The 26,978-nt window shown below is 39.2% G+C and overlaps 1 protein-coding gene and 3 long non-coding RNA genes across 5 annotated transcripts; all 4 read right to left on the minus strand.

Moving 5' to 3' along the window:
- Positions 1–1,445: 1,445 nt before the first annotated feature.
- LOC141762109 (uncharacterized) lies at positions 1,446–3,027 on the minus strand. Its single transcript, XR_012592726.1, has 3 exons — positions 2,677–3,027; positions 1,710–1,800; positions 1,446–1,598 (listed from the first exon to the last, which is right to left on the minus strand). It is a non-coding gene; the product is annotated as an uncharacterized LOC141762109 (long non-coding RNA).
- Positions 3,028–6,537: 3,510 nt separating this feature from the next.
- LOC141758792 (uncharacterized) lies at positions 6,538–11,064 on the minus strand. 2 transcript variants are annotated; one of them, XR_012591947.1, is made up of 3 exons: positions 10,817–11,064; positions 10,448–10,564; positions 6,538–7,446 (listed from the first exon to the last, which is right to left on the minus strand). It is a non-coding gene; the product is annotated as an uncharacterized LOC141758792 (long non-coding RNA). The 2 variants fall into 2 exon arrangements; XR_012591945.1 differs by lacking the exon at positions 10,817–11,064 and having other exon boundaries at positions 10,448–10,810.
- A 2,463-nt stretch (positions 11,065–13,527) lies between these two features.
- Positions 13,528–15,060, minus strand: LOC141762116 (uncharacterized). The gene is made up of 3 exons (XR_012592727.1): positions 14,759–15,060; positions 13,792–13,882; positions 13,528–13,680 (listed from the first exon to the last, which is right to left on the minus strand). It is a non-coding gene; the product is annotated as an uncharacterized LOC141762116 (long non-coding RNA).
- Positions 15,061–18,739: 3,679 nt separating this feature from the next.
- Positions 18,740–19,252, minus strand: LOC141761752 (C-type lectin domain family 4 member E-like). The gene has a single exon (XM_074625361.1). The coding sequence runs from the start codon at positions 19,250–19,252 to the stop codon at positions 18,740–18,742; it is 513 nt and encodes a 170-aa protein (XP_074481462.1).
- Positions 19,253–26,978: the final 7,726 nt, after the last annotated feature.

The raw sequence follows: 26,978 nt of genomic DNA on the forward strand, positions 1-26,978 counted from the left end.
AGAAGAAATAAAGTTGTGTTTTTTGTGGTTGAAAGATTAACAAGAAAGAAATAACAGACAAAGTCCAGTCCGGTAATCCATTCTGTAAAACAACTGAAGATGTATTTGATTACACTTCATGGGGAACAAAAACATTACTATTTGCATATTTGCCATCTTATCTGAGACTAAACTGCAAATCTGTTTCTGTAGATCCTGGTTACAAAGAGCATTTTAATCCATATTCAGAATGTAACAAATAAATGGGATTGAAAAGTCAAGCATGGGAAATGGGGACGCAAAGAAATAACAAATCAAAAACAAATGAACACAAGACAAATTTAGCATGTCAAGAAAAGATTCTGAAAGTCTGCCAACGTTCTGGTTATTTCCTCCTGACACCAGTGATTGTGCTTAGACTTTGAGTAAACACCAGCAAACTCAGCCTGAGAGAGAGAGAGAGAGAGAGAGAGAGAGAGAGAGAGAGAGAGAGAGAGAGAGGGAGGATGTTCTGCTGGCCAGCGGCTGTTCTCAGCACAGGGCGAGGCACAGTGTGCACAAGAGTTAGAATTTACTGCACATACAGTTTATACCGTAATATATGAAGTCATGTCTCACATGTTGACAGGACTTGGTTGATTTAACATTTGAAAGCAGCTAAAAGTGCTGAACGTTTTAAAGTTTTTTGCTTGGGCACATTGTGCCTCAGCTCCAAAACCACTGAGAACCGCTGCTGAAGGCTAATGCATCCCAGGGCGTCAAATAACGAGGCTTTTGTTACAGCCATCGGCGCTCGATACCACCGCACAAGGCACCCCTTAGCGCCAGCTTGAAACACACTGGTGTTCCATTCACTACAATGACGTAGTTTAAAGAGCAAAAAGAGACACACCGGACGGCTGGTAAAGGGAGGTGGATGGGTCCAACAAACACAGGGCTATCATCCAGGAGACCGCTGTTCGTGTCCCATAGGTCACGTTTTTTCACTGTACAAACGTATTAGTTTTAAGCTCAACCACGTATTTCGTTCCTAAACCTACTACCCTACCCTTCTTACTATAGCGGCTTTGATGCCTAATCCTAAAGTGACGCCAAGGGTAACTATAATGGTTTTGTTGCCGAAAATAAAGCGACGGCAAGAGGAGTGTAACGCCATGGAGCGTGACAATGCGGCGGTATGTGACGAGTTGGAATGAAAACGTGTTGAACGTATGCATGCTGTGACTGTGTGTGCTAGTGTCTTTGTAGGATTGGCTGGTTCAGACACAGCTCACTGCTGCCAGAGACGATGGGCATCTGGTTCTCCATGTGGAAACGCACCAGGTGACCGACGCTCAGAAACACCTGATCACGGGTCCGCACCTGTTCACACAAAAACACAAACAACAAGGTCAAACATTAAGGCCAGCTGCCATTCGCCCTCTCCTCATGCTTTGTGTATTTGAAATCCAACACCACAACTCCCCTCTACCTGTCCGTTTGGATCCACCAGCAGCAGGTGGCGCACGGTGGCTCCCTCCATCCCACTGAGTACGTACTGACCAGAGGCAGAGCTGCTCTCTCTGACCAGGAAATCCCCACTACAGGTGAGAAGTGACTCCGCCTGCTCCCTTCCTAACCTGGGATGAAGGAAACAAAGTTACTGAGAAAGGAAGAGGGAGATATACATTAGCAGACAGACATTAAAGTTGGTAATTCACTGGTAGTAAAGGTAGAGGGATGTTGCCTACCTGCCGTGGAACCAGCCTTCCTCCTGGATCAGGTCCTGGATCCGTGTATCAGAGAGACACCGTTCAGCACTGACCTCAGATACCACTGAGTCTGATGGAGATACAACAGACGAAGAATATAACACTACACAAGCGTGGGTTGCTCCAACAAGCGTTAACTTTAAAACATGATAATATCATGGTTTATTTTCTGTTGCACCAAATCTATAAACTTAGTTTGAATTAAATAGGTTTAATTCTAGACCTTTCTTAAAATCTAATCTTACTCCAAAAGTACTTTCAAATCAGCTCCAGGTTGTGAATCTCCAATTTACAGTAAACGCTGTTTGTGGTTAACTTTAAACTGACAGTTGAGGTGTTTAATGGAGACAAATGGTAGATCCCTCTGAGACTTGCAGGATCATGACTTGTAGCAGGCTTGGTTTTAGAGCTAGAGTGAAGATACTGGTATCATATGAAACTAGAAAACCTAAGGAATCTATTGGTTACAGACATGCCCAATTTATGAAAATCACATGCAGTTTTTTGCATGCATTATAAATATATTATTTTCGCCTATTCTAAAATGGTGTATTGTTAAATTTAGCATCAAATCTGTGTAACAAATGGTATCAACCCAAAATTCCTGAAACAACTTATGAGACATAATAGAGCATGGGGATGGCCATCATACACTTTCACAATTTATATTTTTTATATATTACTGCTGACCTGCTATTTCCCCCTAAAGATAAACCACACCCCCACACTTGCACTTTGACTTTGCTTTGAACCATTTAACTGAGTTTTACTTAATCAGGTTTTAATTTAAATTATGAAGCACAGATGGAATTGAATTAAAACCTGGTTTAATAATAACAAAGTTTACCTGAACTATAATTGATCCTAATCTTAGTTTAAACTACACTTTCTCACACACAGAGAAACACAATATAGTTACACATTGCAGTGTGTTGATGAGTTTTACCTGCAGGTGGAGCTGCAGTTTCTTCTGTGATGGAGCAGTTCTCATACAGTGAAACAGGCTGAAACGAACAGACCTGCAACAGCACGAGATGAGTCACACACACAAGATCTGTGTGTGTGTGTGTGTGTGTGTGTGTGTGTGTGTGTGTGTGTGTGTGTGTGTGTGTGTGTGTGTGTGTGTGTGTTCGGGGGCAGTGATTGCTTAAAGGTTAGAGACGTGTGCTCATGACCGGAAAGTCGCTGACTTAATTCCCAGACCAGCACAATAATTCTGGGAAGTTATTACCAACAACTGAAGTGTCTTTGAAGACGACCCTTCAAGCTCAACTGCTTCAACTCAGAGGCCCACAGAAAAAAATAGATGATTCATTTCTTTTAAAATGTAAAATTATTTGGGGTGTCATGGGAAAGAAAAAACAGCTTAAGCTACTTCAAATGACGCAGTGCTCTACTGAAATATAATGCTACACATATGAACCCATTGTAACATTTACAACTGTACTCACTGTGGATTAAATAAAGAGTGGGTTATAATACAATTTATTGTATATGCACACGTCAAAGGACTCCCTCCAGTCACTTCATGTCACAAGAAGAAGAAGAAGGCGGCATTGCCCTAATGGTATTAGCTCATACTGACTACAACTTTTGACCACAAAAATCATCAGCACATGTTTGCACAGCACAAGTTTCTCAGTTGCTATCATTACATAATACAATGCATCAGGCCTTTTCAATTACGTTTTTAGAAGGGCCAGATTTAAAAAAAAAAAGAAAAAGTAAAGTGCCAAGGGGCGGGGCATTTACATTTCCTGTCTGATCTGCAAAGTTAGGAATTATAATGTGAAAACAATACAGCTTTTTATCTTAGTAGATTGTTGTTTAAATAAACATAATGTTGCATTTAACATCTTTATTATTCAGTTCCACTCTCCTAAATTCCCTCTGCTTAAGCAGCATGGGTCAAACTTTTTAACATAAGTATTTCTGTGCATAACAAGACATAACTAATGAAATGAATACTAATAAAATGATGATCTTCTAATAATCAAAAATGTAAACACCCAGAAACTTAGAATGTTAGCAGGTTATTTAAATAAAAACATAATGATATTGCTTTCAACAGTCCATAACAGCATCAGTAGCGTGAGTTCATGAACGGAAATAAACTCTCTTATTGGAAGAAATTATTATTATTACTTTTTTCATATTGGTCGACGGGGATTGAGGTCGTTAAAGGGTCTGATTCGACCAACGGGCCGCCAATTGAACAGGCTTGCAATACAGTATACAATACAATATATAATCTATTCTTATATAATATAATATTAATACATTATATCACATTTAAATCAAGAAAATATCTTCCTACCCAAATCTGAGAGGCTACCTCAGTCAAATCATTCAAAAGTAAACTCAAAACACATCTTTTCGCCAAAAATACTAATTGTGGTTATCCAACTGAAACTGCATATTTTGCTAATGTTGCTATTGTTGCTATTGTTTTTATTGTATATATATTGTGTGTGTGTGTCTAACTTTGTATGTAGTTTAGACCACTTACCGTAGATATGTTTGCTGTGTGTTTTACAAATGTTGCACATTGTTGTTTTCATTATATGTGCAACCCTTTGAGGCATGCTTTGTGATATTGGGCTTTAACAAACTTTGATTTGACTTGACATTATATCATTATTATATTCCATCCTTTAATCATGTGAGAACAACTAAGCCATCTCCATCTCACTCTGACAACAGAGTAACTTAATCTGCTGAGGAGGGCCATAGGATGGGGTTAAAAGCTTTGGAACGATCTGACTAAATATAGTTTGTGTTTTGGTGTTAATAATTCACTCTTACGTATGTATGTCAGGATCTTGTTTGTTCTCCTCCCTAGTGATCCGCAGGTCCTCTACTCCACCAGCGGGTGACGTCTTTCCTTGGATCACGCAGTAGTAGTCGCGGTGCTCGCTGACTTCACTGTCCTGTTTGGCCTTTTGGTCTGTTATCGCCTCCTCTGGGCTCCATTTGTGACAGATCCTCACTGCTGACCTGCATGCAGAGAGTTATGATGTTCACCTCCCTGCCTCCGCTGTGGAGAAGCTCTGACTTGACCTCTGTTAATGTTGTGCACACATATACTGTATATGCAGTCGAGTACACACAATCACAAAAAACACAAAGATAGAGAAACATACTCAGCATAGATTCCTTTGAGTTTGCCGAATTAAAAGTCATGTTGCGTGTGTGGATATAAAATTTGAAGACACAAAAACATAGTGCTACACAAATATACTGGAAAAATAAAGTTCGGAAACTTGTGTTTGGTGGATTATTTCTCTGTTGTTACAATACTAATGGTCATTGTATTTTACATCGTTGGAAAGCCTGTTTATTTACCTTCGCAATGATGTCCAACTTGTAAGGATCATGCATTTGTGGGATGAGCAGCACAACTGATTATGTGGGGAGCGCCCAAGAAAAATTTGCCAAAATGCTCTGCCAATGGTAAACAGTGTATTCTCATAAGGTTACCAGGAAGCCTGCAATGACTGCCCTTCACCGTCAGGCCCGTTTGCGCTGGTGTCGACAACACAGACAATGGAACCTGAACATGTGGGGGAATGTCATGTTCAGTGATGAGTCCAGGTTCTGTCTGCCAAAGTTGGATGGCAGGGTGAAAGTATGGAGACGACGTGGAGAACGCTATGCTGATTGTTGCACCGATCGAGTAACAGCTTTTGGTGGGGGCAGTGTCATGGTGTGGGGCGGCATCTCCCTCACTGGCAAAACAAGGCTTGTCATCATTGAAGGCCATCTCAATGCAGTGAGATATCGGGATGAGATTCTGCAGCCAGTGGCGATCCCATATCTCCACAATCTGGCACCTAACTTCATCCTCCAAGATGACAACGCTCACCCCCACAGAGCCAGGGTTATCACAGACTACCTCCACAATGTGGGAGTAGAGAGAATGGAACGGCCTAGAGTCCAGACCTCAACCCAATTCAACACTTGTAGGATCAGCTTGGGAGTGCTGTACGTGTTAGAGTGACCAACACAACCTCGTTGGCTGACCTGCAATGAATCCTGGTTGAGGAATGGAACGCCATCCCACAGCAATGTGTGACCAGGTTGGTGACCAGCATGAGGAGGAGGTGCCAGGCTGTTGTGGCTGCGTATGGATCTTCCACCGCTACTGAAGCTCCTGACGGTGTATTAAATGAATAAAGTGTAAAATTGCCAATATGTCTTGTTTCTTCCTTGTTACTGATAGAGAGTTCAATCATCCAATCCACCAAACAACTCAAAACAAGAGTCAATACCAACAGGAGAATACACTGTTTACCATTGACGGAGCATTTTGGCAAATTTTTCTTGGGCGCTCCCCACATAATCAGCTGTGCTGCTCATCCCACAAATGCATGATCCTTACTTGTTGGACATCATTGCGAAGGTAAATTAACAGGCTGTCCAAAGATGTAAAATACAATGCCAATTAGCATTGTAACAGCAATGAAATAATCGACCAAACACAAGTTTCCGAACTTTGTTTTTCCAGTTTATATGTCTGTATTAATGATTATTTTCATTATTGATTAATCTGCCAATTTCTTGATTGATTGATTGATAATCATTTTGGTCAAATAGTGAAAAATACTTTACCAATTCCCAAAGCCCAAAATGACATTTTCAAAATGTTTGCTTTTGTTCAACTAAGGACAAAATCCAAAGCTATTCTACTATCTGCATATAGATTATACATTATCTGTCTATAAGACAAAAAAACATCAAATGTCCACATTTGAGAAGCATGCAAAAAATAAATTCTGAAGTAAACACCAGTGAATTCAGCTTGAGAGAGAGAATGACATGTTGCTTTATCTTCCACATCGTAACCAACAACATGCAGCTACATCACAGGTCTGTAAGTCAGGACTAAGTGAAAGCCATGGTCTCACAAATGAAGTTCCTGCTGCCAACACAAACAATGTCATCCCAGGTGTATAACCAATTTGCCTGTCCTCTGTGCTTCGGCGGGACAATGGCAACACAGTCCTGTCCTTCCTGGACTTTGTCCCAGGTGGGAATGGCGTTGTTTGGCTCCAGGGGCATCCAGTAAAAGACATCTTTGTCGATGCTTCGGCCATCAACCCACTGGTATTTGCCCTCCTGCACAATGTCCTGCAACCCGATCCACGCTGAAAGGTAGCTTACATTAGGGTGCTGCTGGTGGAAGTCAAAAGTCAAGTTGGTAAGGAATTCCTGGTCATCGGCATTCAAAACAACAGCCAGGTCAGCACCCATTGCAACACACTTGCTGCGAGCTCTTTCCCAATTATATGTTTCCGGGGACAAAAAGAAGCAACGTGAATCGTGCACGACCCAGCCAGGCTCGCAGCGTGCACACTGCAGTGTGGTCTCGTTGCAGAATTTCCAGACGAAGGCCATTTTGTCGGTGGACAGGATTGAAAGCTGGTGTTGATTTTCTGCTTGCAGCTGATTGTTTTGAATCAGCAGCAGCGTGGTGGTCTTTTCCATAAGCTGTGATTCCGCTTTCAGTCTTTGCAGGTCATATATCTGAGCAATGTGGACAGCGGTCAGACTACAAAAAAGCACCACCAAAATCCCAATCAAAACAGCTTGCCAGTTAGATCGCAGTCTCTTCAGCCAGCTGTTTTGCATCTGTCTTCTGTCTGATTCCTCTTCATCCGTGGAAATTATTACTGATGAAAGTGCTGATTTGTAATCAGTACTTTCACCTTCTTGTCTAAGAGAAAAAAAAGAAAAGAAATCAAGAGATGTTACTGTGAACAAGAGGTTCTAAAACCACACTCTCAGGTAAATAGCATACCACATTTCAATTACAGATTGGTCTTTATGAATTCAAATGTAATAGTAGTAACGTTCTCAAAATCCACATTAGTCTAGTTTATTTGAGAATGGACAGTGCAAATTAATAAATACACATGGTATAAAAAAATGCCAGAATTAGCCAAATGGCACATTTTTAATGTGGTGTTACAGAAGGCATCCTAATGTACATCAAAACAAAAACAGGGCATGCAATTTAAAGGTCTTCCTAAAATACACCAGAACAAAAACATAAAACAGGACATGCAGTTTAAAAGTCCTCCTAAAATACATCACAACAAAAACAAAATCAGGACATGCAGTGGAAAAGGACGTACAGTGATGGAAAAAGGACGCACAGTTGTTAAAAGCAGTAGAAACAATAGTGACATTTAGACATATAAAACAACATTGCTGACAAGTAGGACATAGATAGAAGCAGCAAAAAGAGAGTTTAGTGCTGACATATGTACAGTATGTATTAATCATCCCTTGTTTTATGGATACATATCATGTATCATCCATGTATCATCATCCATATCACACATCATAATCATTGTCAGCTTCATAATCAGCTACTAGTGCCACCTGTGACACCATTCCTCACCTGCAGAACTGATGGGACTTAAAGGTCCCATATCGTGCTCATTTTCAGGATCATTCTTGTATTTTGTGTTTCTACTAGAACATGTTTACATGCTGTCATGTTAAAAAAAAAAATATTTTCCTCATGCTGTCGGCCTGAATATGCCTGTATTTACCCTCTGTCTTAAACACTCCGTTTTAGCCCATTTCGACGGAATTGCGACGCAATTGCAACAGAATTGCGTTGCTAGGCAACAGCTTGGGTCCATATGTACTTCCTGTCAGCTGATGTAATTCGCATACACTGCAACCAGGAATAAACTGGAACACATTTATAATGTTTATGTTTAAATCTGTGTAAGGGTCTAAATATAGTATATTTGTGACATCACAAATGTACAGAAATCCTGACAGCTTGAGTTTCTGAATACGGGCTGTGTGTATTTCTCTGTATATTGAGCGTTTCGATACTTTCACAGTATTTATATAGGACTTCAGCCTGCTTTATAATAAAAAAAACGTGAAAATCTCACTTTTTTTATAATATGGGACCTTTAAAGTGTCAATCTCGAAGATTTTCATTTAAATAAATGTCTGTTAAGTCATTATCCATCGCCGAACAAGGTAACACAATAATGACTGAGTCTGTGGCCCACTGATGAAAGTATTGCAATATTTATAGATTTGTAGTATTACATACTTGGTGTCTGTTGTGACATTCCCAGAAACAAAAATGCTGTATTACAGTTTTTCTCAATTGTATACAGCTTCAAGTTTTCAGATTTATGCGTATAGTTTATGTGTATACAATGGAGAAAAACTGTAATACAACATTCCTTTTCCAGGAATGTCACCACCATAGATATAAAACAGTTTTACAACTGTTTCAACTGTTTTATATCAATGGTCATCTATGGTCACCACAGACAGACACCAAGTTCATATTACTGCATTCTAGAAATATTGAAATTGAAAATTCACTTTTTTAATAGTCCTGTATCACAGCTGTTACCCTGCACTATATTCAGTTTTAACAGTTTTCTTCATCTCCTTGTATTTTTATATCTGATATATATTTTTGTACTTTGCACTACTAACTTTTTTACTGCCTTTTTACTAACATGTTTTGCACTATGGAAATCTTGAATTTCCCTCGGGATCAATAAAGTTACTATCTATCTATCTATCTATACACTGTAAACAATTGCTGTTAATTTACAGCAGGATTTCAACAGTATTAACCTGTTACTGCTAAAAACAGTGCTTTACTGTTAATACAAAAGAAAACCTGTTAAATTACGCTCATAGGCCGTTTTTTAACTGAACTATAATGCATTCTTAAAAGACTGTACTTTACTGCTGATCAACTGTCTAAAGTATCATCAGTAACAGTTTCATGCGGTATTTTTTTAATTCTGGGACCTGATCTGCACATGTGAGGCTTGTACATTGTACATGATTGTAAAATCAGTGAATTAGCTTTATTGTTCTTCACTCACATGTTGTTCTGGTTTGCATTCTGTGCTTGTAGCCAGCTAGAGACAGACATTTTGGGAAAAGTGTCAACAAGTCTATTATAGCCTTTTTCCTAACAAGTGCCTTTAATTGTATTTAGTGTGACTATTCCTATGTCTGTAACCTGCTAAGTCTATTCATCTAGGAAAAAAATAATGTTTATTAAAATGTATGTAAAAAATACAACCTAAATAGTGCATTAAAACAAATCAGTACGATAATGTAAAAGAAAGGTGAAAAACAGCTATATAATGTTTCTTTAAACAGTAAATTAACTGTAAAATACTGTGAAATTAATAAAAAAAAAACAGTTCAAACTGTATTTTTCATTGACAGTACAAAGCTGTAAATTTCAGCGACAGTATAATAATGTTAATTTTACAGTAACATAAAGGCAACCCTGCTGCCAGTTCTTTACTGTTATTTTACTGGGAATTTCTTAACAGTGTATATAAACCAGTGGGCCATATAGACTCAATCACCATTGTGTTATGTCCTCCAGCAACAGATAGGGACTTAACTGACATTTATTTAAATATAAATCTTTACATTTGCCTATTATATTGGTTCATAAGTCACCAGACATATCATGCTCTTTCATGGATAAGAAGTACATTTCCATTCCTTAAAATGATCACATATATCCCATGGATTAGACTGCATTATGTGAGGGATAATGTGCAGCTTTGTTGTGAAAGAAAGCCCCACAGGACGATGCTGCAGAGAGCTTCCCTCTCAATATGATCCCCCAGTACTTCCACAGAGACCACCTTGTCCTATGCGTTATTAAATCACAGAATAATAACAGGTTTCATTACCTCAGGTCCAGTTGAACATCCTCAACACCAGTCATGTCTTCTCTGTTTCAGCAGCTTTCAGCAGGATTTCCTGGTTGTGGTTTTTACACCAGTATTTGCAACAGTTCAACCAAGAAACTACCAAATGTTTGGAAATAAAAAAATAAACTGACTACTTATGCTGATTTGATTTTCGCCACAAAGTTGCCATAGCAACTTTATATATGCGCTGGAGACAGCGTAGCGATGGTAACGATGGTAACGTTACGAGAGATGTGGCGTTCAAGGTTCACTTTATCATTAAATTAAAATTACTTTTGATACTTTTTAGTGTAATATGTACTTTAATTTAAGTGTCATTTGGTGTGCCTGTGTCTTCAAAAGTCTTACCAGAGAGGCTCTTTGTCTTTGGTCACATCTCACACCAGAATATAATAAAAACAACAACTATTAAATCAGTCAGATCTTCCTCTTCCTTGTGCAGAACATTACATTGAGCACATTGAACTCTTCATGAAACAGTGACGACATTTCAGACTCCTTCAAAATAAGACAACACATTAAGTATTAAGAAAGTATAGGTCCACCTTGACTTAGTAGTCCATTGTATCATATTTGTCTTTATGTTAGTCATTTATGTTTACCTCTCATCTCCTCTTTCCTTCACTTCCTTTTAATTCCCCCTCCCCTTTTTCATTTTTTCTTCTTTTTTTCCCCTCTCTTTCTCCTCCCTATTAATGATGTGTCATTTCCTTGTTTTTCCACCAATAGGCTTGCTCATTGATGGAGAACCACCCTCCCACTCTACTGATTAGTATGACACAATATAGGTGTGCAAGCTACTGCTGAATGCTCACAGTGACCCTGATGAAGACCTATGTTGGTCGCAAGGTGTTGGTCATTTTAAACTATTATTTCCATGTCAAATAAAGGCATTTTTCATTTTGTTCAAACACTACAGTGTGCCTTGGATTATTTTTGAGGGAGACTTGCATTTTGTACCTTTTTCCACCCATGCAATGAGCCCTTCACAAGACTGAATGAGCCCAATACACCTGAAGGATCCAAAGAACACCTGTATGTGATTACCACAGAGACCCAGCAGCGCTTCTACTCCATTGTCTACAATAAAAAGTTTATTTGTGAATATAATTTATATGATCTATTAGTAATCTCACTAATGTGCAGTTTGCTTGCTGAAATAATCATGAAATTAGGAGGACAAACTGCACTTATAACTTCCCTAGAGCCAGCACTCTCAAACAGTTTTGTACTTTTTGTACTGTAAGATAAAGTAGCCATTCAGCATGTTACTGGAAGTGGAAAATGTAACATCTTCAGTTAATGTCTTCACTGGCCTTGTGTTTATTTTTATTTCATCAGTAGAAATTAAATCCAAATATTCAATAGCTACATATCACATGAAATGTTTGAAAGTTTTGTGTTTATGTTTACAGAGAAAGAAAACAAGGAAGAAATTCAACTGTTTTCTATATGAAAGCCACTTTGTTAGATTTGTGTCTCTGGTAACTGACAGCAGTGTATTGTGATATCTTAACCGGTAGTTACAGTAAAATTGTTTTGTGAGTATTTTCTCAATTTAATAATAATTTTCACCAGGTGGTAAAGTGAAGTGAAGAATGGTTAAAAGGTGTCTCAAAGCAAGTTAGGCGTCAGAAGAAATAAAGTTGTGTTTTTTGTGGTTGAAAGATTAACAAGAAAAAATAACAGACAAAGTCCAGTCCGGTAATCCATTCTGTAAAACAACTGAAGATGTATTTGATTACACTTCATGGGGAACAAAAACATTACTATTTGCATATTTGCCATCTTATCTGAGACTAAACTGCAAATCTGTTTCTGTAGATCCTGGTTACAAAGAGCATTTTAATCCATATTCAGAATGTAACAAATAAATGGGATTGAAAAGTCAAGCATGGGAAATGGGGACGCAAAGAAATAACAAATCAAAAACAAATGAACACAAGACAAATTTAGCATGTCAAGAAAAGATTCTGAAAGTCTGCCAACGTTCTGGTTATTTCCTCCTGACACCAGTGATTGTGCTTAGACTTTGAGTAAACACCAGCAAACTCAGCCTGAGAGAGAGAGAGAGAGAGAGAGAGAGAGAGAGAGGGAGGATGTTCTGCTGGCCAGCGGCTGTTCTCAGCACAGGGCGAGGCACAGTGTGCACAAGAGTTAGAATTTACTGCACATACAGTTTATACCGTAATATATGAAGTCATGTCTCACATGTTGACAGGACTTGGTTGATTTAACATTTGAAAGCAGCTAAAAGTGCTGAACGTTTTAAAGTTTTTTGCTTGGGCACATTGTGCCTCAGCTCCAAAACCACTGAGAACCGCTGCTGAAGGCTAATGCATCCCAGGGCGTCAAATAACGAGGCTTTTGTTACAGCCATCGGCGCTCGATACCACCGCACAAGGCACCCCTTAGCGCCAGCTTGAAACACACTGGTGTTCCATTCACTACAATGACGTAGTTTAAAGAGCAAAAAGAGACACACCGGACGGCTGGTAAAGGGAGGTGGATGGGTCCAACAAACACAGGGCTATCATCCAGGAGACCGCTGTTCATGTCCCATAGGTCACGTTTTTTCACTGTACAAACGTATTAGTTTTAAGCTCAACCACGTATTTCGTTCCTAAACCTACTACCCTACCCTTCTTACTATAGCGGCTTTGATGCCTAATCCTAAAGTGACGCCAAGGGTAACTATAATGGTTTTGTTGCCGAAAATAAAGCGACGGCAAGAGGAGTGTAACGCCATGGAGCGTGACAATGCGGCGGTATGTGACGAGTTGGAATGAAAACGTGTTGAACGTATGCATGCTGTGACTGTGTGTGCTAGTGTCTTTGTAGGATTGGCTGGTTCAGACACAGCTCACTGCTGCCAGAGACGATGGGCATCTGGTTCTCCATGTGGAAACGCACCAGGTGACCGACGCTCAGAAACACCTGATCACGGGTCCGCACCTGTTCACACAAAAACACAAACAACAAGGTCAAACATTAAGGCCAGCTGCCATTCGCCCTCTCCTCATGCTTTGTGTATTTGAAATCCAACACCACAACTCCCCTCTACCTGTCCGTTTGGATCCACCAGCAGCAGGTGGCGCACGGTGGCTCCCTCCATCCCACTGAGTACGTACTGACCAGAGGCAGAGCTGCTCTCTCTGACCAGGAAATCCCCACTACAGGTGAGAAGTGACTCCGCCTGCTCCCTTCCTAACCTGGGATGAAGGAAACAAAGTTACTGAGAAAGGAAGAGGGAGATATACATTAGCAGACAGACATTAAAGTTGGTAATTCACTGGTAGTAAAGGTAGAGGGATGTTGCCTACCTGCCGTGGAACCAGCCTTCCTCCTGGATCAGGTCCTGGATCCGTGTATCAGAGAGACACCGTTCAGCACTGACCTCAGATACCACTGAGTCTGATGGAGATACAACAGAGGAAGAATATAACACTACACAAGCGTGGGTTGCTCCAACAAGCGTTAACTTTAAAACATGATAATATCATGGTTTATTTTCTGTTGCACCAAATCTATAAACTTAGTTTGAATTAAATAGGTTTAATTCTAGACCTTTCTTAAAATCTAATCTTACTCCAAAAGTACTTTCAAATCAGCTCCAGGTTGTGAATCTCCAATTTACAGTAAACGCTGTTTGTGGTTAACTTTAAACTGACAGTTGAGGTGTTTAATGGAGACAAATGGTAGATCCCTCTGAGACTTGCAGGATCATGACTTGTAGCAGGCTTGGTTTTAGAGCTAGAGTGAAGATACTGGTATCATATGAAACTAGAAAACCTAAGGAATCTATTGGTTACAGACATGCCCACTTTATGAAAATCACATGTAGTTTTTTGCATGCATTATAAATATATTATTTTCGCCTATTCTAAAATGGTGTATTGTTAAATTTAGCATCAAATCTGTGTAACAAATGGTATCAACCCAAAATTCCTGAAACAACTTATGAGACATAATAGAGCATGGGGATGGCCATCATACACTTTCAAAATTTATATTTTTTATATATTACTGCTGACCTGCTATTTCCCCCTAAAGATAAACCACACCCCCACACTTGCACTTTGACTTTGCTTTGAACCATTTAACTGAGTTTTACTTAATCAGGTTTTAATTTAAATTATGAAGCACAGATGGAATTGAATTAAAACCTGGTTTAATAATAACAAAGTTTACCTGAACTATAATTGATCCTAATCTTAGTTTAAACTACACTTTCTCACACACAGAGAAACACAATATAGTTACACATTGCAGTGTGTTGATGAGTTTTACCTGCAGGTGGAGCTGCAGTTTCTTCTGTGATGGAGCAGTTCTCATACAGTGAAACAGGCTGAAACGAACAGACCTGCAACAGCACGAGATGAGTCACACACACAAGATCTCTGTGTGTGTGTGTGTGTGTGTGTGTGTGTGTGTGTGTGTGTGTGTGTGTGTGTGTGTGTGTGTGTGTGTGTGTGTGTGTGTGTGTGTGTGTGTGTGTGTGTGTGTGTGTGTGTGTGTGTTCGGGGGCAGTGATTGCTTAAAGGTTAGAGACGTGTGCTCATGACCGGAAAGTCGCTGACTTAATTCCCAGACCAGCACAATAATTCTGGGAAGTTATTACCAACAACTGAAGTGTCTTTGAAGACGACCCTTCAAGCTCAACTGCTTCAACTCAGAGGCCCACAGAAAAAAATAGATGATTCATTTCTTTTAAAATGTAAAATTATTTGGGGTGTCATGGGAAAGAAAAAACAGCTTAAGCTACTTCAAATGACGCAGTGCTCTACTGAAATATAATGCTACACATATGAACCCATTGTAACATTTACAACTGTACTCACTGTGGATTAAATAAAGAGTGGGTTATAATACAATTTATTGTATATGCACACGTCAAAGGACTCCCTCCAGTCACTTCATGTCACAAGAAGAAGAAGAAGGCGGCATTGCCCTAATGGTATTAGCTCATACTGACTACAACTTTTGACCACAAAAATCATCAGCACATGTTTGCACAGCACAAGTTTCTCAGTTGCTATCATTACATAATACAATGCATCAGGCCTTTTCAATTACGTTTTTAGAAGGGCCAGATTTAAAAAAAAAAAGAAAAAGTAAAGTGCCAAGGGGCGGGGCATTTACATTTCCTGTCTGATCTGCAAAGTTAGGAATTATAATGTGAAAACAATACAGCTTTTTATCTTAGTAGATTGTTGTTTAAATAAACATAATGTTGCATTTAACATCTTTATTATTCAGTTCCACTCTCCTAAATTCCCTCTGCTTAAGCAGCATGGGTCAAACTTTTTAACATAAGTATTTCTGTGCATAACAAGACATAACTAATGAAATGAATACTAATAAAATGATGATCTTCTAATAATCAAAAATGTAAACACCCAGAAACTTAGAATGTTAGCAGGTTATTTAAATAAAAACATAATGATATTGCTTTCAACAGTCCATAACAGCATCAGTAGCGTGAGTTCATGAACGGAAATAAACTCTCTTATTGGAAGAAATTATTATTATTACTTTTTTCATATTGGTCGACGGGGATTGAGGTCGTTAAAGGGTCTGATTCGACCAACGGGCCGCCAATTGAACAGGCTTGCAATACAGTATACAATACAATATATAATCTATTCTTATATAATATAATATTAATACATTATATCACATTTAAATCAAGAAAATATCTTCCTACCCAAATCTGAGAGGCTACCTCAGTCAAATCATTCAAAAGTAAACTCAAAACACATCTTTTCGCCAAAAATACTAATTGTGGTTATCCAACTGAAACTGCATATTTTGCTAATGTTGCTATTGTTGCTATTGTTTTTATTGTATATATATTGTGTGTGTGTGTCTAACTTTGTATGTAGTTTAGACCACTTACCGTAGATATGTTTGCTGTGTGTTTTACAAATGTTGCACATTGTTGTTTTCATTATATGTGCAACCCTTTGAGGCATGCTTTGTGATATTGGGCTTTAACAAACTTTGATTTGACTTGACATTATATCATTATTATATTCCATCCTTTAATCATGTGAGAACAACTAAGCCATCTCCATCTCACTCTGACAACAGAGTAACTTAATCTGCTGAGGAGGGCCATAGGATGGGGTTAAAAGCTTTGGAACGATCTGACTAAATATAGTTTGTGTTTTGGTGTTAATAATTCACTCTTACGTATGTATGTCAGGATCTTGTTTGTTCTCCTCCCTAGTGATCCGCAGGTCCTCTACTCCACCAGCGGGTGACGTCTTTCCTTGGATCACGCAGTAGTAGTCGCGGTGCTCGCTGACTTCACCGTCCTGTTTGGCCTTTTGGTCTGTTATCGCCTCCTCTGGGCTCCATTTGTGACAGATCCTCACTGCTGACCTGCATGCAGAGAGTTATGATGTTCACCTCCCTGCCTCCGCTGTGGAGAAGCTCTGACTTGACCTCTGTTAATGTTGTGCACACATATACTGTATATGCAGTCGAGTACACACAATCACAAAAAACACAAAGATAGAGAAACATACTCAGCATAGATTCCTTTGAGTTTGCCGAATTAAAAGTCATGTTGCGTGTGTGGATATAAAATTTGAAGACACAAAAACATAGTGCTACACAAATATACTGGAAAAATAAAGTTCGGAAACTTGTGTTTGGTGGATTATTTCTCTGTTGTTACAATACTAATGGTCATTGTATTTTACATCGTTGGAAAGCCTGTTTATTTACCTTCGCAATGATGTCCAACTTGTAAGGATCATGCATTTGTGGGATGAGCAGCACAGCTGATTATGTGGGGAGCGCCCAAGAAAAATTTGCCAAAATGCTCTGCCAATGGTAAACAGTGTATTCTCATAAGGTTACCAGGAAGCCTGCAATGACTGCCCTTCACCGTCAGGCCCGTTTGCGCTGGTGTCGACAACACAGACAATGGAACCTGAACATGTGGGGGAATGTCATGTTCAGTGATGAGTCCAGGTTCTGTCTGCCAAAGTTGGATGGCAGGGTGAAAGTATGGAGACGACGTAGAGAACGCTATGCTGATTGTTGCACCGATCGAGTAACAGCTTTTGGTGGGGGCAGTGTCATGGTGTGGGGCATCTCCCTCACTGGCAAAACAAGGCTTGTCATCATTGAAGGCCATCTCAATGCAGTGAGATATCGGGATGAGATTCTGCAGCCAGTGGCGATCCCATATCTCCACAATCTGGCACCTAACTTCATCCTCCAAGATGACAACGCTCACCCCCACAGAGCCAGGGTTATCACAGACTACCTCCACAATGTGGGAGTAGAGAGAATGGAACGGCCTAGAGTCCAGACCTCAACCCAATTCAACACTTGTAGGATCAGCTTGGGAGTGCTGTACGTGTTAGAGTGACCAACACAACCTCGTTGGCTGACCTGCAATGAATCCTGGTTGAGGAATGGAACGCCATCCCACAGCAACGTGTGACCAGGTTGGTGACCAGCATGAGGAGGAGGTGCCAGGCTGTTGTGGCTGCGTATGGATCTTCCACCGCTACTGAAGCTCCTGACGGTGTATTAAATGAATAAAGTGTAAAATTGCCAATATGTCTTGTTTCTTCCTTGTTACTGATAGAGAGTTCAATCATCCAATCCACCAAACAACTCAAAACAAGAGTCAATACCAACAGGAGAATACACTGTTTACCATTGACGGAGCATTTTGGCAAATTTTTCTTGGGCGCTCCCCACATAATCAGCTGTGCTGCTCATCCCACAAATGCATGATCCTTACTTGTTGGACATCATTGCGAAGGTAAATTAACAGGCTGTCCAAAGATGTAAAATACAATGCCAATTAGCATTGTAACAACAATGAAATAATCGACCAAACACAAGTTTCCGAACTTTGTTTTTCCAGTTTATATGTCTGTATTAATGATTATTTTCATTATTGATTAATCTGCCAATTTCTTGATTGATTGATTGATAATCATTTTGGTCAAATAGTGAAAAATACTTTACCAATTCCCAAAGCCCAAAATGACATTTTCAAAATGTTTGCTTTTGTTCAACTAAGGACAAAATCCAAAGCTATTCTACTATCTGCATATAGATTATACATTATCTGTCTATAAGACAAAAAAACATCAAATGTCCACATTTGAGAAGCATGCAAAAAATAAATTCTGAAGTAAACACCAGTGAATTCAGCTTGAGAGAGAGAATGACATGTTGCTTTATCTTCCACATCGTAACCAACAACATGCAGCTACATCACAGGTCTGTAAGTCAGGACTAAGTGAAAGCCATGGTCTCACAAATGAAGTTCCTGCTGCCAACACAAACAATGTCATCCCAGGTGTATAACCAATTTGCCTGTCCTCTGTGCTTCGGCGGGACAATGGCAACACAGTCCTGTCCTTCCTGGACTTTGTCCCAGGTGGGAATGGCGTTGTTTGGCTCCAGGGGCATCCAGTAAAAGACATCTTTGTCGATGCTTCGGCCATCAACCCACTGGTATTTGCCCTCCTGCACAATGTCCTGCAACCCGATCCACGCTGAAAGGTAGCTTACATTAGGGTGCTGCTGGTGGAAGTCAAAAGTCAAGTTGGTAAGGAATTCCTGGTCATCGGCATTCAAAACAACAGCCAGGTCAGCACCCATTGCAATGCACTTGCTGCGAGCTCTTTCCCAATTATATGTTTCCGGGGACAAAAAGAAGCAACGTGAATCGTGCACGACCCAGCCAGGCTCGCAGCGTGCACACTGCAGTGTGGTCTCGTTGCAGAATTTCCAGACGAAGGCCATTTTGTCGGTGGACAGGATTGAAAGCTGGTGTTGATTTTCTGCTTGCAGCTGATTGTTTTGAATCAGCAGCAGCGTGGTGGTCTTTTCCATAAGCTGTGATTCCGCTTTCAGTCTTTGCAGGTCATATATCTGAGCAATGTGGACAGCGGTCAGACTACAAAAAAGCACCACCAAAATCCCAATCAAAACAGCTTGCCAGTTAGATCGCAGTCTCTTCAGCCAGCTGTTTTGCATCTGTCTTCTGTCTGATTCCTCTTCATCCGTGGAAATTATTACTGATGAAAGTGCTGATTTGTAATCAGTACTTTCACCTTCTTGTCTAAGAGAAAAAAAAGAAAAGAAATCAAGAGATGTTACTGTGAACAAGAGGTTCTAAAACCACACTCTCAGGTAAATAGCATACCACATTTCAATTACAGATTGGTCTTTATGAATTCAAATGTAATAGTAGTAACGTTCTCAAAATCCACATTAGTCTAGTTTATTTGAGAATGGACAGTGCAAATTAATAAATACACATGGTATAAAAAAATGCCAGAATTAGCCAAATGGCACATTTTTAATGTGGTGTTACAGAAGGCATCCTAATGTACATCAAAACAAAAACAGGGCATGCAATTTAAAGGTCTTCCTAAAATACACCAGAACAAAAACATAAAACAGGACATGCAGTTTAAAAGTCCTCCTAAAATACATCACAACAAAAACAAAATCAGGACATGCAGTGGAAAAGGACGCACAGTGATGGAAAAAGGACGCACAGTTGTTAAAAGCAGTAGAAACAATAGTGACATTTAGACATATAAAACAACATTGCTGACAAGTAGGACATAGATAGAAGCAGCAAAAAGAGAGTTTAGTGCTGACATATGTACAGTATGTATTAATCATCCCTTGTTTTATGGATACATATCATGTATCATCCATGTATCATCATCCATATCACACATCATAATCATTGTCAGCTTCATAATCAGCTACTAGTGCCACCTGTGACACCATTCCTTACCTGCAGAACTGATGGGACTTAAAGGTCCCATATCGTGCTCATTTTCAGGATCATTCTTGTATTTTGTGTTTCTACTAGAACATGTTTACATGCTGTCATGTTAAAAAAAAAAATATTTTCCTCATGCTGTCGGCCTGAATATGCCTGTATTTACCCTCTGTCTTAAACGCTCCGTTTCAGCCCATTTCGACGGAATTGCGACGCAATTGCAACAGAATTGCGTTGCTAGGCAACAGCTTGGGTCCATATGTACTTCCTGTCAGCTGATGTAATTCGCATACACTGCAACCAGGAATAAACTGGAACACATTTATAATGTTTATGTTTAAATCTGTGTAAGGGTCTAAATATAGTATATTTGTGACATCACAAATGTACAGAAATCCTGACAGCTTGAGTTTCTGAATACGGGCTGTGTGTATTTCTCTGTATATTGAGCGTTTCGATACTTTCACAGTATTTATATAGGACTTCAGCCTGCTTTATAATAAAAAAAACGTGAAAATCTCACTTTTTTTATAATATGGGACCTTTAAAGTGTCAATCTCGAAGATTTTCATTTAAATAAATGTCTGTTAAGTCATTATCCATCGCCGAACAAGGTAACACAATAATGACTGAGTCTGTGGCCCACTGATGAAAGTATTGCAATATTTATAGATTTGTAGTATTACATACTTGGTGTCTGTTGTGACATTCCCAGAAACAAAAATGCTGTATTACAGTTTTTCTCAATTGTATACAGCTTCAAGTTTTCAGATTTATGCGTATAGTTTATGTGTATACAATGGAGAAAAACTGTAATACAACATTCCTTTTCCAGGAATGTCACCACCATAGATATAAAACAGTTTTACAACTGTTTCAACTGTTTTATATCAATGGTCATCTATGGTCACCACAGACAGACACCAAGTTCATATTACTGCATTCTAGAAATATTGAAATTGAAAATTCACTTTTTTAATAGTCCTGTATCACAGCTGTTACCCTGCACTATATTCAGTTTTAACAGTTTTCTTCATCTCCTTGTATTTTTATATCTGATATATATTTTTGTACTTTGCACTACTAACTTTTTTACTGCCTTTTTACTAACATGTTTTGCACTATGGAAATCTTGAATTTCCCTCGGGATCAATAAAGTTACTATCTATCTATCTATCTATACACTGTAAACAATTGCTGTTAATTTACAGCAGGATTTCAACAGTATTAACCTGTTACTGCTAAAAACAGTGCTTTACTGTTAATACAAAAGAAAACCTGTTAAATTACGCTCATAGGCCGTTTTTTAACTGAACTATAATGCATTCTTAAAAGACTGTACTTTACTGCTGATCAACTGTCTAAAGTATCATCAGTAACAGTTTCATGCAGTATTTTTTTAATTCTGGGACCTGATCTGCACATGTGAGGCTTGTACATTGTACATGATTGTAAAATCAGTGAATTAGCTTTATTGTTCTTCACTCACATGTTGTTCTGGTTTGCATTCTGTGCTTGTAGCCAGCTAGAGACAGACATTTTGGGAAAAGTGTCAACAAGTCTATTATAGCCTTTTTCCTAACAAGTGCCTTTAATTGTATTTAGTGTGACTATTCCTATGTCTGTAACCTGCTAAGTCTATTCATCTAGGAAAAAAATAATGTTTATTAAAATGTATGTAAAAAATACAACCTAAATAGTGCATTAAAACAAATCAGTACGATAATGTAAAAGAAAGGTGAAAAACAGCTATATAATGTTTCTTTAAACAGTAAATTAACTGTAAAATACTGTGAAATTAATAAAAAAAAAACAGTTCAAACTGTATTTTTCATTGACAGTACAAAGCTGTAAATTTCAGCGACAGTATAATAATGTTAATTTTACAGTAACATAAAGGCAACCCTGCTGCCAGCTCTTTACTGTTATTTTACTGGGAATTTCTTAACAGTGTATATAAACCAGTGGGCCATATAGACTCAATCACCATTGTGTTATGTCCTCCAGCAACAGATAGGGACTTAACTGACATTTATTTAAATATAAATCTTTACATTTGCCTATTATATTGGTTCATAAGTCACCAGACATATCATGCTCTTTCATGGATAAGAAGTACATTTCCATTCCTTAAAATGATCACATATATCCCATGGATTAGACTGCATTATGTGAGGGATAATGTGCAGCTTTGTTGTGAAAGAAAGCCCCACAGGACGATGCTGCAGAGAGCTTCCCTCTCAATATGATCCCCCAGTACTTCCACAGAGACCACCTTGTCCTATGCGTTATTAAATCACAGAATAATAACAGGTTTCATTACCTCAGGTCCAGTTGAACATCCTCAACACCAGTCATGTCTTCTCTGTTTCAGCAGCTTTCAGCAGGATTTCCTGGTTGTGGTTTTTACACCAGTATTTGCAACAGTTCAACCAAGAAACTACCAAATGTTTGGAAATAAAAAAATAAACTGACTACTTATGCTGATTTGATTTTCGCCACAAAGTTGCCATAGCAACTTTATATATGCGCTGGAGACAGCGTAGCGATGGTAACGATGGTAACGTTACGAGAGATGTGGCGTTCAAGGTTCACTTTATCATTAAATTAAAATTACTTTTGATACTTTTTAGTGTAATATGTACTTTAATTTAAGTGTCATTTGGTGTGCCTGTGTCTTCAAAAGTCTTACCAGAGAGGCTCTTTGTCTTTGGTCACATCTCACACCAGAATATAATAAAAACAACAACTATTAAATCAGTCAGATCTTCCTCTTCCTTGTGCAGAACATTACATTGAGCACATTGAACTCTTCATGAAACAGTGACGACATTTCAGACTCCTTCAAAATAAGACAACACATTAAGTATTAAGAAAGTATAGGTCCACCTTGACTTAGTAGTCCATTGTATCATATTTGTCTTTATGTTAGTCATTTATGTTTACCTCTCATCTCCTCTTTCCTTCACTTCCTTTTAATTCCCCCTCCCCTTTTTCATTTTTTCTTCTTTTTTTCCCCTCTCTTTCTCCTCCCTATTAATGATGTGTCATTTCCTTGTTTTTCCACCAATAGGCTTGCTCATTGATGGAGAACCACCCTCCCACTCTACTGATTAGTATGACACAATATAGGTGTGCAAGCTACTGCTGAATGCTCACAGTGACCCTGATGAAGACCTATGTTGGTCGCAAGGTGTTGGTCATTTTAAACTATTATTTCCATGTCAAATAAAGGCATTTTTCATTTTGTTCAAACACTACAGTGTGCCTTGGATTATTTTTGAGGGAGACTTGCATTTTGTACCTTTTTCCACCCATGCAATGAGCCCTTCACAAGACTGAATGAGCCCAATACACCTGAAGGATCCAAAGAACACCTGTATGTGATTACCACAGAGACCCAGCAGCGCTTCTACTCCATTGTCTACAATAAAAAGTTTATTTGTGAATATAATTTATATGATCTATTAGTAATCTCACTAATGTGCAGTTTGCTTGCTGAAATAATCATGAAATTAGGAGGACAAACTGCACTTATAACTTCCCTAGAGCCAGCACTCTCAAACAGTTTTGTACTTTTTGTACTGTAAGATAAAGTAGCCATTCAGCATGTTACTGGAAGTGGAAAATGTAACATCTTCAGTTAATGTCTTCACTGGCCTTGTGTTTATTTTTATTTCATCAGTAGAAATTAAATCCAAATATTCAATAGCTACATATCACATGAAATGTTTGAAAGTTTTGTGTTTATGTTTACAGAGAAAGAAAACAAGGAAGAAATTCAACTGTTTTCTATATGAAAGCCACTTTGTTAGATTTGTGTCTCTGGTAACTGACAGCAGTGTATTGTGATATCTTAACCGGTAGTTACAGTAAAATTGTTTTGTGAGTATTTTCTCAATTTAATAATGATTTTCACCAGGTGGTAAAGTGAAGTGAAGAATGGTTAAAAGGTGTCTCAAAGCAAGTTAGGCGTCAGAAGAAATAAAGTTGTGTTTTTTGTGGTTGAAAGATTAACAAGAAAGAAATAACAGACAAAGTCCAGTCCGGTAATCCATTCTGTAAAAGAACTGAAGATGTATTTGATTACACTTCATGGGGAACAAAAACATTACTATTTGCATATTTGCCATCTTATCTGAGACTAAACTGCAAATCTGTTTCTGTAGATCCTGGTTACAAAGAGCATTTTAATCCATATTCAGAATGTAACAAATAAATGGGATTGAAAAGTCAAGCATGGGAAATGGGGACGCAAAGAAATAACAAATCAAAAACAAATGAACACAAGACAAATTTAGCATGTCAAGAAAAGATTCTGAAAGTCTGCCAACATTCTGGTTATTTCCTCCTGACACCAGTGATTGTGCTTAGACTTTGAGTAAACACCAGCAAACTCAGCCTGAGAGAGAGAGAGAGAGAGAGAGAGAGAGAGAGAGAGAGAGAGAGAGAGAGAGAGAGAGAGAGAGAGAGAGGATGTTCTGCTGGCCAGCGGCTGTTCTCAGCACAGGGTGAGGCACAGTGTGCACAAGAGTTAGAATTTACTAAACATACAGTTTATACCGTAATATATGAAGTCATGTCTCACATGTTGACAGGACTTGGTTGATTTAACATTTTAAAGCAGCTAAAAGTGCTGAACGGTTTAAAGTTTTTTGCTTCGGCACATTGTGCCTCAGCTCCAAAACCACTGAGAACCGCTGCTGAAGGCTAATGCATCCCAGGGCGTCAAATAACGAGGCTTTTGTTACAGCCATCGGCGCTCGATACCACCGCACAAGGCACCCCTTAGCGCCAGCTTGAAACACACTGGTGTTCCATTCACTACAATGACGTAGTTTAAAGAGCAAAAAGAGACACACCGGAGGCTGGAAAAGGGAGGTGGATGGGTCCAACAAACACAGGGCTATCATCCAGGAGACCGCTGTTCGTGTCCCATGCGTCACGTTACAATCAGCTGTTCGTTCATGTCTCGTGTTCACAACATTCAGTGTCATTTTCTTTGTACAAACGTAGTCGTTTTAAGCTCAACCACGTATTTCGTTCCTAAACCTACTACCCTACCCTTCCTACTATAGCGGCTTTGTTGCCTAATCCTAAAGTGACGCCAAGGGTTAACTATAGTGGTTTTGATGCCGAAAATAAAGCGACGGCAAGGAGTGTAACGCCATGGAGCGTGACAATGCGGCGGTATGTGACGAGTTGGGATGAAAACGTGTTGAACGTATGCATGCTGTGACTGTGTGTGCTAGTGTCTTTGTAGGATTGGCTGGTTCAGACACAGCTCACTGCTGCCAGAGACGATGGGCATCTGGTTCTCCATGTGGAAACGCACCAGGTGACCGACGCTCAGAAACACCTGATCACGGGTCCGCACCTGGTCACACAAAAACACAAACAACAAGGTCAAACATTAAGGCCAGCTGCCATTCGCCCTCTCCTCATGCTTTGTGTATTTGAAATCCAACACCACAACTCCCCTCTACCTGTCCATTTGGATCCACCAGCAGCAGGTGGCGCACGGTGGCTCCCTCCATCCCGCTGAGTACATACTGACCAGAGGCAGAGCTGCTCTCTCTGACCAGGAAATCCCCACTACAGGTGAGAAGTGACTCCGCCTGCTCCCTTCCTAACCTGGGATGAAGGACACAAAGTTACTGAGAAAGGAAGAGGGAGATATACATTAGCAAACAGACATTAAAGTTGGTAATTCACTGGTAGTAAAGGTAGAGGGATGTCGCCTACCTGCCGTGGAACCAGCCTTCCTCCTGGATCAGGTCCTGGATCCGTGTATCAGAGAGACACCGTTCAGCACTGACCTCAGATACCACTGAGTCTGATGGAGATACAACAGAGGAAGAATATAACACTACACAAGCGTGGGTTGCTCCAACAAGCGTTAACTTTAAAACATGATAATATCATGGTTTATTTTCTGTTGCACCAAATCTATAAACTTAGTTTGAAATAAATAGGTTTAATTCTAGACCTTTCTTAAAATCTAATCTTACTCCAAAAGTACTTTCAAATCAGCTCCAGGTTGTGAATCTCCAATTTACAGTAAACGCTGTTTGTGGTGACCTTTAAACTGACAGTTGAGGTGTTTAATGGAGACAAATGGTAGATCCCTCTGAGGCTTGCAGGATCATGACTTGTAGCAGGCTTGGTTTTAGAGCTAGAGTGAAGATACTGGTATCATATGAAACTAGAAAACCTAAGGAATCTATTGGTTACAGACATGCCCAATTTATGAAAATCACATGTAGTTTTTTGCATGCATTATAAATATATTATTTTCGCCTATTCTCAAATGGTGTATTTGAATATTTCTGCATACTTTGGTCCCTGAACAGTCTTGGAATTACATAAATTGGGTATCACTGTAAAGCTGAGACTCTTGTGGATCCAATGAGCCCAACTGTATTCATGTGTGATGATGTTAGTCCCTATTTCATAAAGTCAGACTATTTTTTTAAACTTGACCTTGCTGTATAAAATGACCTGTGGTGACCTTTAGGAGAATCACAGCCTCATGAAACTATACAACCCCAAACTATAGACCTAAAGCATTCAGAGGATGGATGGCTTTCCTAGGTAGATTGACAATAAGGGGGTTTCCGAGCAGTTTCCACAACAGAAGTGCTCGCCATCTAATCGCCGAAAAATGCAGTTCTTGCAGAAATCCATCCATCCATCCATATCCATCCGTATTTTGAGGTATTATTGATC

This window comes from Sebastes fasciatus, chromosome 2, assembly GCF_043250625.1.
Source record: "Sebastes fasciatus isolate fSebFas1 chromosome 2, fSebFas1.pri, whole genome shotgun sequence".
Classification (NCBI taxonomy): Eukaryota; Metazoa; Chordata; class Actinopteri; order Perciformes; family Sebastidae; genus Sebastes; species Sebastes fasciatus.